At 43.0% G+C, this 13,360-nt stretch overlaps 1 protein-coding gene across 1 annotated transcript in view; it reads right to left on the bottom strand.

Moving 5' to 3' along the window:
• Window positions 1–11,835, bottom strand: part of LOC124803361 (neural-cadherin-like) — a 333,705-nt gene extending 321,870 nt beyond the window's left edge. Inside the window, 1 exon segment of the mRNA XM_047264547.1 lies at window positions 11,748–11,835. Within this exon segment, the coding sequence (XP_047120503.1) occupies window positions 11,748–11,835 (88 nt within the window).
• Window positions 11,836–13,360: the final 1,525 nt, after the last annotated feature.

The following is a 13,360-nucleotide window of genomic DNA, read 5'->3' as shown; positions in this document are numbered from 1 at the left end:
GACCCAGTAAGAGCCATGGAAGTTTTAGCCAAATAGGGGCAGACAGTCGCAACCAATATCAATTTAAACGTTTTCAATATGTTGCGTCTTGAAGCTTACAAATATTCAAGAAGCGATATTTTTACGCCAAAGCTAAGCTTATTTACGGGATGAATGGTTTCGGGCGTTGTCCATCTTCACAAGCCACGTATTTGTATCTAGGATGTGACACTTAAATGAATCTCGTATCTTCATTATCCAGCCTGATGTGACTCACGTGACGATTGTATTTTATACACAATCACGTCAAGATGGATAATGTAGATGCGAGATTCATTTAAATGTGATGACAAACAGAACTGTCCACGCCTACCATATCCTAAATATAAATAATTTGTTTGCGTAACTACGGTTTGAGATGTCGTTACTTCGGCATCAGGCTGAGTAATGTGGATACGAGAATCATTTAAGTGCGATTACAAACACAGCTACCATAACCTAAATACAAATACGTTGCGCGTGAATAAGGTCTAATCCCTATGCTAATAATGGTGTATGATGACTACCTTAGTCATTGTCGTTTCTTCTGCTTTACATTACATTTCTTGCACCTTTCGGTATTAATTATTCAATGTTGCCATAACCTAAATACAAGGACGTTGCATGTAAGCTAATAATGGCATGCAAGAGGCGGCTATCTCAGTCATTGTCGTTTGTTCGTTGCACGTGAATAGGACCAGATCCCTGTGCTAATATATATTTTTCATAACGGTGTACAAGAGGTGGTTATATCGTTCATGGTTAATTCCTCAACTTTATATTTTTCATATCCATGTGTAAATGCTTTTTTAACTTATACACCACCCGTAGAGAAAGTAAATTACACTGCAACTTATTCCTGGGTTGTAGCAAACTAACTGCGAGAAGAAATGTTACGTAAAAATTAACATAATCTTCGCAAGGTTATTTATTTATGACAGATACTGAATTTTTAATACAGCTTGCTAGTAGTTTACTCTCAAGTGCAAAAAAGGATGTGGACACATCCTTTTCGTAAGTATATACGAAAAGTAAGATGCCCTGCACATTTACGCATGGCACGGTCCAGTGGTGCACTTACGGTAGTTTGTAGGGGACGGGGCTATACCTGGAAGTATGGAGTATTTTTAATATTTTGTAAGACAAATTGTGACTTACGTAGCCATGAAAAAATCCGCGTTATAGTGCAATTAAAAAATTACGTAATAGTGGCTTTTAACGCATTTACTTGAAAGAACACAACACCTGATTACGCTATGTTTTCTCCTTTGTCTGCAGCTGGCGGGGGGGGGGGGGGGGGTGGGGGGGGGGGGCTCCGGTCCATGTGAAACTAAAGAGTGGCAACTTTGTTTTCGAATTCCAGTATTGTAATGACGCGTGCAAAGGGCAAGGTCTGACTTTTCAAAAGCGATCAGCGTTCGATAAATAAACAATGAAGTGTGACAAACTGAAGGACGGAATGAAGGACTGGCTCTTGTCACAGGCACAGGAATTCTGGGAACAGAATTTCTTCAGTTCGTGAAACAGTGGGATAGTATTACTCAGCCCTATGGTCATGGACATACCCAGCGAGGGGAAGGTGGGGGGAGGGGGCAGCGCCCCCCCCCCCCCCTAGAAGATTCGCAGTTTTTCACTAGTTTACTGTTTTATTTAATAAGAAATGCTGCATGTTTTCTCGGATTGTACAAGTGCATTCTTGTATTTAAAATGTTTATTAAAAGCAGTTTTTCACTGGTTTACTGTTTTATTTAATAAGAAGTGCTGTATGTTGTCTCAACTCCTTGTTGCCTGAGACTAGTATGACCTGTCAACCCCCCCCCCCCCCTCCCCCCAGTTCAGATCCTGGGTACGCCATTTCCTATGGTGATTACTTCTGAATAAAGTCTTCAGTTCTACCTACAGTGTTGTATCGTACCATTTGCTTTGAACACCCTTGATATACGATCTCTGTAGGATTCCATCTGTAGCATCACAAATGTTCGCTGTTGCTGTCAAAGTTAATAAGATAACTTGTGCCTGAAACAGATGGTAATTTCATTGGAGAACGTTGGTCAAACGATAAGATATAGCAAGGACGTTATTATGTGCACAGAAATTCAGATTATTTTTAAATTTGCGTTCCTTCAGATTAGAATAATGTGGACGATAGTTTCCCCTTTAAATCGAATAATTTAATGCACTTACAAAGCAATCAGCACCATATCAGGTAAGTGGTACTACTGATGTTTGAAAAAAAAAAAGACATACAGAGCACAAAATAACCGATAACAGATCCTTATGGCGTGGTAAATAGCAACAAGCTAATTTAATTTAGATAAGTGAACGGAAAAAGGTACAGAGACTTATTTAAATACTCAAATTTATTCTTCAGTGAGAATTTACATTATCTTCTCTTGATGTGATGGCTCCACAAAGTAAGGATTAACATTGGCTTATAAGAAAACTTGGTATATCAAAAATAAAACAAAAATTTTTTTATTGCATTGTTAGGTCGAAAACCTCGTACTTCAACTATTATTATAAGCCAATGAAAGGTAACGATCTACATGCTGCACTCTAGTGAGGGGAGAAAGAAACCACGTATATTGTTAGGCAATTATACTAATTGAGAAAAATACGCATAACTTTTCCGAGATACAAAAATTTACTCAACCGGAATTTACATGGCGAAATATTAAACTGGGACATTACAGCATTAAAATGCCACATTCAGTATTACTTAATAACCTAATACAAAATTTTATACAATACGACTTATTTTTTAAGCCATTCGATGTCATTGTCCGTAAGGTTGTAAAAGTCGACGTAAAGCAATATATAGATCCAGAAACCTGCGGGAAGGTATAGAACGTCTCCTCAGGAATACATTCTATTATATTCGTACACTGATGGGCCAGACCATTACAACCACCCGCATGGTCCATCTTCGGAACGTGACAGGAAACGAGGCCTCTGACGCTGCTGCCAAGGCTGCAGCCCTCGTACCTCAGCCCGCTAGTTCTTATTTACACTCTCTGATGATCTCAGTGTTGCCGTCTGTCAGCAGGTGATGTCACTTTGGCATCACCACTGGTCTTCCCTTCATGGGCACAAGCTCTGACTTATTAAGCCTCTCCCAGCGGCTTGGACGACCTTCTCTGGGCCCTCTCGCCGTGAGATCACTTTAGCCAGGTTGCGTATCGGACACTGTCTTTTTAACCATCAACATTTGCTAACTGGTGCTCCCGCACCACGTTGTGCTCATTGCGGTCAACCTTTGACGGTCCGCCGTTTCCTGACGGAATGCCCTTTTTATAACCACTTACGTTCTCGTTTGCGTTTGCCGTCTGAATTATAGGCTGCTTTAGCAAACGACACGCTGGCTGTCAACCGCGTTTTACTTTTTATCCGTCGTAGCAATATGGCAAAGGAATTTAATTTTTAGTTCAGCGCCTGCGTTTATCTATGGCGTATTCTATAGACCTTTCTCCATGTGTCTGTTTTTGGCTGTCTTCTCTTCCGTCGATTGGAATTAACGTGTAGTCGTTCTTAACTCTTCTCTTTATCTTCGTGTTCTACGGTTCTGACACGGGCGCGTATGACCCTAATTGTTCTTGTGCCCTAGAACAAAACAAACAGATAAACAACGGAATATGGCGGCGACTCCGCATGGCATGGATGTGACAAGCCGTCGGTATGTTTCCGGAGGTATGTGGCACCACATGTTTATGGGTAATGATTGCCTATCGAAGTCGCTGGGTCCAAACGATACATATCGAACGTGCGATCGTAAATCGATCACGCGACTACGGTGGCGGGCGTTGTGATCAACTATTTGTGATCGTCATTTTTATCTGTTTTTCGTGGTTCCCTTGCTTGCTCTAAATTACATACCTCCGCGAATTATTTGTGCGTTGCTAGGGAAACCCAGACGATTTATGCCGTCAGTGAGGGGGATGTCTGGTGTCCTTGATGTTTCTTCGGCCGATTCTCTTACATGGAACAATCTAATTCCATGTTTATGCAGCGTATAAAATTGTTCGGCTTTTTGTCGCAAATATGGAGTACTACCGGAGGAGGAAAGAAGGGACTGTGTAGACTGTCGTGGTACGAAGTGTTTAAAACTTTGTAAGAACAGTTTTGATGCTGAAATACCGTTACAATTTCATCGCAGACAGTGCGGAAAACGGACGAGTATCAGGAAGAATACATGGTTCGACTCTTCCAAATTATCCATCCAGATCACCGTAATGGACTTCCACATGACAACACCGGCGACGAGTAAGGAAAGTCTCTCCTCTGCAATTACAAGTATTTTTGTAAGACTGTTCTTTTGTCGTTGATGTAGTGACCAACGTAAACATACTCATACGCCCGCCACTAGAGTCGCGTGATCGATTTAAGATCGCACGTTCGATATGTATCGTTTGGGCCCAGCGACTTCGATAGGCAATCATTCTTGGAAATTACCTGTTTATGCATAGGTCTCACAATTCCCGTAACTGACGGACCAGCGGTTTGTTGCCACGTAGGTGGCGCCCCATAACGTCCCAGATATGTTCCATCAAGTAATTTGGTAGCCAACACATGAACGCATATTCACTACCGATTCCTCATCGACAGCGCGAGGCTACATCTTTGGCTAAGCAACCGCTTACGCGGCCTCTCGCGTGAGGACGTGCTCGCGAGACCGGCCGCGATGATTTAACACCGAACTGCTTTAGCTCTTTGTCAGTTTCGTCTAGCCGCTACCTGGAGAAGCAAGTTTCTGAGCAGCCACAAGCGGTAGTTCCTCGGGGCTAAACACTGACAAGCATTTCCCGCCCCTGCACTGTTTTGTGAGCTGGTCGTGGATCACTAAGCCCACTTGTCTGAAAAAACACGACGCTCGAGTTCACCTTTGGTGCACAGTCCGTGGATATACGCAGAGTGTGGAGTAGCGGACACGTATGGGTTTGTTTGGTGAGCATCTTGCTTCGTCCTGTGGCGTGCTTGTCCTCAGTGATTACGCTTACCCACTTCCAAGTTGTGTCTACTGGCAGTGGCGTTATTATGTTCTTTTGCCACGTCCAACTGCAGCACTTGTCTTTTGGCGTGTATGTGTTTACCAAGAGTCTGCTACATGTGTGTAGTGCAAGTTTCCTACTGCTTCTTTTTGTGTTCCAATGAAGTGGTCTATGTTGGCCATATTTACGTGTGCTGGACGAAATGAATTACGCAAGAACCATTTCAATGTTTAGGGCTCTAAGTAACTGAAACTTTTTGTCAATATGTTGTTCATTTGTTTAAATACTGTTAAAATTAAAAATAATTTTCTGAGTGTAAAGTTAGTTTGCCCAATAATTGCCATTAAATTTTTTTTTTGATGGAAAGTGGACACTTCCTTCACGTTTATGTTTATTGAGAGGATAGTCTTGAATGTGTAGTGTGGGCTTTGTATGAAGTTAAGTATTTTGAGTACACTTGTTTCTGCAATAGTTGGGGCCCCATTTTCTTAATCGTAAGTTGTATTCCGCCCAGTTGTTCTTATTGCCCTTCGTTACGACGGCTCACTGCTGCATCTGTGCCGATTCTTAAACTCCTTGGATGCTACTTCTCATCAGTATCTCTACTGTAAATTCTTTTCTCGGTTGTAGCATTGTTTGTATGACATAGATTGAAGCAGAGGCAGTAAGGACTACAACTAATTAAATTTCACCTTTACACGCCTCCTGTAATTATGTTATTGACGCTTCAGTGTTTTTTAAATTGTTGCTCATCTACTTAAACATAGTTTTAATAGAGAAGTCTTATTACGAAATTATTGTTACTCACTAACAAGAATTACCAGTCCTTCAGTTTTTTAAAACATTCTTTGAGCTGTAGGGGTCAATCCTCGTGCTGCCGTAAGGAAGCATTTTTTAATAAAAAGCAAAGTCTGACTTTTTCTAGTAATTTTTACTGATGTCTCCAAATAAATTTCTTTTCTGGCGTAAATGTCAAGTTTTACTTCTCAGCACCTTACTGCTACCAGCTCCCCGTTGGCTGCCCCATTACAACTATCATTCTCCTCAAATCAATTTAGCCCGATTCTGGCCTTGTGATAAAATCAGTAATCCTGCATCGTCACCAGGAAGACATGAAGCATGAAGAGATGCATGTTCTCCACAATAATGTTCGTGTAGTCCATAGCTGATAGCGTCCGTTGTGCGATGCATATTTCGAGCAACCATCCGCCTTAATGGAGTATCGGGACACGACCGTCAACGTGGTATAACGCGAAACGTGATTCATGCAACCAGTGGCACGTTTCCATCGATCTGCGGACCATTTTCTATGATACCGTTTCCACTGCAGTGGTAAGTGACGAGATCGTTAGGTATACATAAGAAAACGTAGAGACTGTCTGATGCATAGCCCCATGTTAAACAATGTGCTGTAAGTGGTGTACTCCTAAAAATTTGTGCCTATACGAGCACTGTACTCTGTCATCGTATCTGCCACACCGCCGCATATCCTGTTTTACAGAGCCCTGAAACCTCCGACCTCCACATTCTGCGTTGAGGCCAGTACGTCTAACACCTTGTAGCCTACTCGTTTCATCGTCATTCAACCATTTACCATAGATGCTCACGAAAGCAGTATGTGAACAGACGACCAGTTTCCCCATTTCTGAGTTGCTCATTCTCAAAAGACAGGCCGTAACAATCAACCCACGTCAAAGTCGCTTATATCAGTGATATCCCCAGTTGCCGCCCGTATTGTCGGCAGAATTAATTCCCAACTACTTGCATTCGATAGTGACAAACCCATATGGGCTTAATTTACGCAGACCAAGCAGTCTGGTATCATAACTGCACTACTCGTACCGGAGGATGGTGTTCTGCTCCCGGATGGGTGATTTGCCAAATGGGCTGACTGTTCATTCACGTCTTCATCTGATGCTGCAGTGGAAACCCACACTCCCTGAAATTCTGGTCATCTCGTGGTCCGCCGGAAATGTACCTGTTATACACTGAGATGACAAAAAAGTCATGGGGTAGCGATATATACATATACAGATGGCGGTAGTATCGCGTACACAGGATTTAAAAGAGCTGTCATTTGTACTAAGGTGATTCATGAGAAAAGGTTTCCGACGTGTTTATGACCTTACGACGGGAATTAACAGACTTTGAACGCGGAATGGTTGGAGCTAGACGCATGGGACATTCCATTTCGGATATCGTTAGGGCCTTAAAAATTCCGAGATCCACATAATCAAGAGTGTGCGGAGAATATCAAATCTGAGGTATTACCTCTCATCAAAGACGGTTCACTGGCCGATAACCTTCATTTAACGACCGAGAACAGTGGCGTTTGCTTAGACCCTGTTGGTGCTAAGCAACACTGCGTGAAATAACCACAGAAATCAACGTGGAACGTACGACGAACGTAACCGTTAAGACAGCGCGGCGAAATCTGGCGTTAAATGGCTATGGCAGCAGACGACCGATGCGAGTGCCTTTACTAACAGCACGACATCGCCTGTAGCGCCTCTCCTAGGTTCTTGACCATATAGGTTGCATCCTAGACGACGGGAAAGCCGTGGCCTGGTCCCGATTTCAGTTGGTAAGAGCTGATGGTGGGATTCGAGTGTAGGGCAGACTCCACGAAGTCATGGGCCCAAATTGTCAACAAGGCACTTCGCTGGCTGGTGGTGGCTCCATAATGGTTCGGGCTGTGTTTACATGAAATGAACTGGGTCCTCTGGTACAACTGAACCAATAATTGACTGGAAATGGTTAAGATCTTCTACTTGGAGACCATTAGCAGTCATTCATGGACTTAATATTCCCAAACCACAGTGGAATTTTAATGGATGATAATGCACCATGTCACCAGGCCACAACTGTTTGCAATTAATTCGAAGATCATTCTGGACAGTTCGAGCGCATGATTTGGCCACCCAGATCATTCGGCATGAATCCCATAGATCATTTACAGAACATAGTCGAGAGGTCAATTTGTGGATAAAAACCTGCACCGCGAACCTTTCGCAATTATGGAGAGCTATAGGGGCAGAATGGCTGAATATTTCTGCAGGGCATTTGCGATGACTTGTTGAATCCACGTCACTCCGAGTTGCTGCACTGCGCCGAGCATAAGAATTTTAAGAGGTATCTCACTACATTCGTCGCCTCGTTGTGTGTTCCTTCGGTCTGAGGCGCTGGATGAACGGACTGGCCGACTTTTTGCACACTTTCATTGAAGCGCAGTCGAGCGGAAAGGGTCTCGCAGCATTGCAATTCCGATGTGTTCACGCAGTTGCTTCATCGGTTGGTCCCGCGGCAGTTTCAAGGCGAACGTCAGGGCATCATTTTTGTACACTTTGGAGCTATCCGGGTGTGTGTGCCAGGAGCGATACTCCGCATAGCTGCCGCGAATCCATGACTGTGACAGACAGGAAATCAGGAGACAGCTTCTTCCTCGCGAACACGAGCGCCTGGCTTTTTGTGGTATTGAACTTGGTGGCCCAAGCATCGAGACATTCACACTGTTGGCGAGCAGCACTGTATCATCGGCGGATGGGGCTAGCTCTGTGCGCACTACATTGGGTACAGGCAGGGGAATCCACCATCCTGTGAAGCTTGTGGTGTACCAATTTGGGTTCCACGTATTTTGGCAATAGATATTTGATATACTGGGTTTGGCTGTAGATCAGCCCACCATCTTCGCCGACACTGCCGGCCGAAGTGGTCGTGCGGTTAAAGGCGCTGCAGTCTGGAACCGTAAGACCGCTACGGTCGCAGGTTCGAATCCTGCCTCGGGCATGGATGTTTGTGATGTCCTTAGGTTAGTTAGGTTTAACTAGTTCTGAGTTCTAGGGGACTAATGACCTCAGCAGTTGAGTCCCATACTGCTCAGAGCCATTTGAACCATTTTTTCGCCGACACTGACCCCTGTGTCACAAGGGGTTTAAAATTTTATGATCTGTAATTCATCATCCCTTAAGTGCCGATGAGGGAAGGTGAACTTTAACGCATTATAAACAAATCCGCCTATGGGAAGATATATCCCCTACCCCCCCCCCCCCCCCCCCCCCTCCTTCCTCTCCAGGCCTGCACCACGAGAATGTATGCTGAAAATTCGTATGTGCGAAATGGCTCTGAGCACTATGGGACTTAACATCTATGGTCATCAGTCCCCTAGAACTTAGAACTACTTAAACCTAACTAACCTAAGGACATCACACACATCCATGCCCGAGGCAGGATTCGAACCTGCGACCGTAGCTGTCACGCGGTTCCACACTGAAGCGCCTGGAACCGCACGGCCACACCGGCTGGCGGGGATGGCATTCAGTCTCATGGTGTACAGTGTTCATAATTTTAAACATGGATGACAACAGCATGGTAAATACATTTTCAATAAATGATGTATGCAGCTAATTAGTTGAATAAAGTTTATTGCAATAAGCTTTGACCAGTTTTCAGTACCACTAGGTGTAGCTTCTTCAGAAGCAATAAAGTCCCTATAATGTTGTATATACATTACAAAATAAAAGCCTAAGATAACCGATACAGTACAACCATGAAATGAAGTGCCTGGAATAAAAATGGTACTTACGTATCTTACATTTTTACGTTAAAAGTATAAGCTTACATTATGAGCTAAAACTCTTTAAGTCAAAAAGCAGAACTCATAATAGTTTGTCTACCATGAAAAAGAACAAGCGTTACTCCATGAGTACAGCCTATTATAAAAAACAAACACTAAACTAAACGTGTGGCAACTAGTTAGATGACAAATTAATTTAGCATAGAGCGCGCCACGTGCTGGGTACTAGTAGCATGATAAACGCTCAACCTTATGAAAAGCATGATTGAAGTATATATCAGTCTAATATAGAATTAAGTGTTTTAAATAGAAAAATGTTGTACATAGTGCAAAAGCAAGGACATTATAAAAGATAATACAGTGACTATGACAGTACATAGCCCAAATTAATAAAATGTTTAATAAAATATATGTGCCGATGGAAAATAAGGAATGTACTGTAGCAGGATTTTAACAAGATATTATAATACACAAAAAGAAGAATATACTTCGCGTGAAACCTGCATAACCAAATAAAATGCTGTCTGGGGTGCTACCAGTAAGGAACTACAGAGTCCGCTAATCAAAGGGAAAAGTAACCTTTCCGAAATGGTGGTAATCTTTACTGGTCAAATGTCTAAAGATTTCATGTTCTTCCAAGACATAAAGCTTTCACCCTTTCTTCTCTCTATGTAGAGTCGTTATTACGTCTACTCCTTTTGAATTGTAGCCTGATATTAATAAATGATCTGCGAAAATGGAATTAGGAACATTGATATCCGTCTTTTCTCACAAGTGTTCCATGTATTTTATGTTAAAGACCCTACCATACTGTCCGATATACAACACCGGACATGTACTTCAAGTAGTGTGTAGACTCCTGAACTACGTAAATGTTCATTTGAAGTTTTTAAATTATAGATGAAATTTAAAAAAATGCAATCTGTGGGAAAAGCAGTTTTGCATCCATATTTCTTACTCAACAGGCACTGAATCCTATACGATACATTACATAAGTTATTTAGAAATTTTCCGATATCTATATCCCCATTTTGACAGTTACATAAAGTAGTAACTCTTTTATTAGTTATCGTTTCGAAAATTTTTCCTGTTAATGAGTGTTCGTAACTGTTATTACAGGCCACTGTTTTAATTAAATTAATTTCTTTATTTTAACTGGTGTTAAAGATGTGACTACAGCGCGACAAATAGCTGAATGAAAGAAAGCTGTCTTGGGCAACTGAGGATATGTCGAATCAGAAGGTACGATTTAGTTAGTGCTTGTTGCTTTACGAAATACATCGAAAGTTATTATATCGTCAGTTGTGGTCAAACTTAAATACAAAAAAATTTTGCTCACGATATTCGTTTCCAAACTCGCGAGCGAAACTAATTTTCTCATGAATATTATTAAATATTTCAAAGAGTTGGACTGCTCCACCGTTAGTTCCGTTGTATATAAGCAAAATATCATCCACATATCTCAAGTAGAACTAAATACCTGATTCTCCAGAAGCGTTAACTTAAAAAAAGTTCTTCTAGTGAATTTATAAAAATGTCTTCTAGTATGCCCAGTAATAGAGTGTGGGGCAAATAAAAGTGGTGCGGAGAATAGAGTTCCAGGGTACAAAGAAAGACAGCAGAGAAAGGGAAATACAGTACTAACGTGACTGTAGCAGATCTCGAAAGTGACCACCATTCATCTCTTGGCACTTTTGGGTCCTGATCGGCAAGTTGCTGAAGGCGTATCGAAGCTGGACCGCTGGAATTGTTGCAAAATGTTCAAATGTGTGTGAAATCTTACGTGACTTAACTGCTAAGGTCATCAGTCCCTAAGTTTACAGTCCCTAAGCTCGGCTAATCCCGCGCGGCGGAATTGTTGCAGTCTCATCGCAAATGTTCTACTGCAGTTCTTGAACGCTATGAGCGCTATTGCAATACACCCTAGACTTGAGGGCTCCCCACACAAAGTGCACACTGAAAGGTCAAGAGACTCGCGTGGGCAGCTAGAGCCGCGACCAGACTGACCTCTGCTAGCAGCCCTGTCGGGCGTGAAGACTGTGTAAACGTGCTCCAGGATTCGGCCGACTGTGTGGGCAGTTGCTCCATCCTGTTGAAAGTAACTGTAGGTCTCTTCCTCCTCCGTTAACGCTGCTACAAATTCACGTCCAATGGTATGCTCTCGTCCGTACCTGTTTTATTTGCTCCACCTTGCAGATTACCCATTTCAAGGCTATCAGGTTTTCTGTTAAATTCGAAGTAATTGTATTTAACTGCCATTTTTAGTCAGTGTACAAGATCTATAACATGTTCATCCATTGTATCTTTCTTACAAGCATGAAGGTTTTTGCCAACGATTTCCACAGTTGTTTGAACTGGTACTTCAGAATGCAAATTAATAATATCGCAGATATTAATTTTGCCGCTCGGTTACGCTTCGTATTTTTTATTTTATTTATCAAGATTCAAGATTAATAAAATAAATCATCCTGTTGGTCCGATTGTAAATACACTACTGGCCATTAAAATTGCTACACCACGAAGATGACGTGCTACAGACGCGAAATTTAACCGACAGGAAGAAGATGCTGTGATACGAAAATTATTAGCTTTTCAGAGCATTCACACAAGGTTGGCGCCGGTGGCGACGTCTACAACGTGCTGACATGAGGAAACTTTCCAACCGATTTTTCGTGCACAAACAGCAGTTGACCGGCGTTGCCTGATGAAACGTTGTTGTGATGCCTCGTGTAAGGAGGAGAAATGCGTACCATCACGTTTCCGACTTTTAAAAAATGTTCAAATGTGTGTGAAATCTTATGGAACTTAACTGCTAAGGTCATCAGTCCCTAAGCTTACACACTACTTAACCTAAATTATCCTAAGGACAAACACACACATCCATGCATGAGGGAGGACTCGAACCTCAGATATTGATAAAGGTCGAATTGTAGCCTATCGCGATTGCGGTTTATCGTATCGCTACATTGCTGCTCGCGTTGGTCGACATCCAATGGCCGTTAGCAGAATATGGAATCGGTGGGTTCAGGAGGGTAATACGGAACGCCGTGCTGGATCCCAACGGCCTCGTATCACTAGCAGTCGAGATGACAGGCATCTTATCCGCATGGCTGTAACGGATCGTGCAGCCACGTCTCGATCCCTGAGTCAACAGATGGGGACGTTTGCAAGACAACAACCATCTGCACGAACAGTTCCACGACCTTTGCAGCAGCATGGACTATCAGCTTGGAGACCATGGCTGCGGTTACCGTTGACGCTGCACCACAGACAGGAGAGCCTGCGAAGGTGTAGTCAACGACGAGCCTGGGTGCACGAATGACAAAACGTCATTTTTTTCCGGATGAATCGTGGTTCCGTTTACAGCATCGTGAAGGTCGCATCCGTGTTTGGCGACATCGCGGTGAACGCACATTGGAAGCGTGTATTCGTCATCGCCGTACCGGCGTACACCCGGCGTGATTGTATGGAGTGCCATTGGTTACACGTCTCGGTCACCTCTTGTTCGCATTGACGGCACTTTGAACAGTGGACGTTACATTTCAGATGTGTTACGACCCGTGGCTCTCCCCTTCATTCGATCCCTGCGAAACCCTACATTTCAGCCCGATAATGCACGACCGCATGTTGCAGGTCCTGTACGGGCCTTTCTGGATAAGAAAATGTTCGACTGGTGCCCTGCCCAGCACATTCTCCACATCTCTCACCAGTTGAAAACGTCTGGTCAATGGTGGCTGAGCAACTGGCTCATTGCAATACGCCAGTCACTACTCCTGCTCAACTG

The sequence above is a fragment of the Schistocerca piceifrons genome, chromosome 6 (genome assembly GCF_021461385.2).
Source record: "Schistocerca piceifrons isolate TAMUIC-IGC-003096 chromosome 6, iqSchPice1.1, whole genome shotgun sequence".
NCBI classification, from domain to species: Eukaryota; Metazoa; Arthropoda; class Insecta; order Orthoptera; family Acrididae; genus Schistocerca; species Schistocerca piceifrons.
Note: the sequence above shows the minus strand (reverse complement) of the source record. Positions and strands in the feature narration are given on the sequence as shown.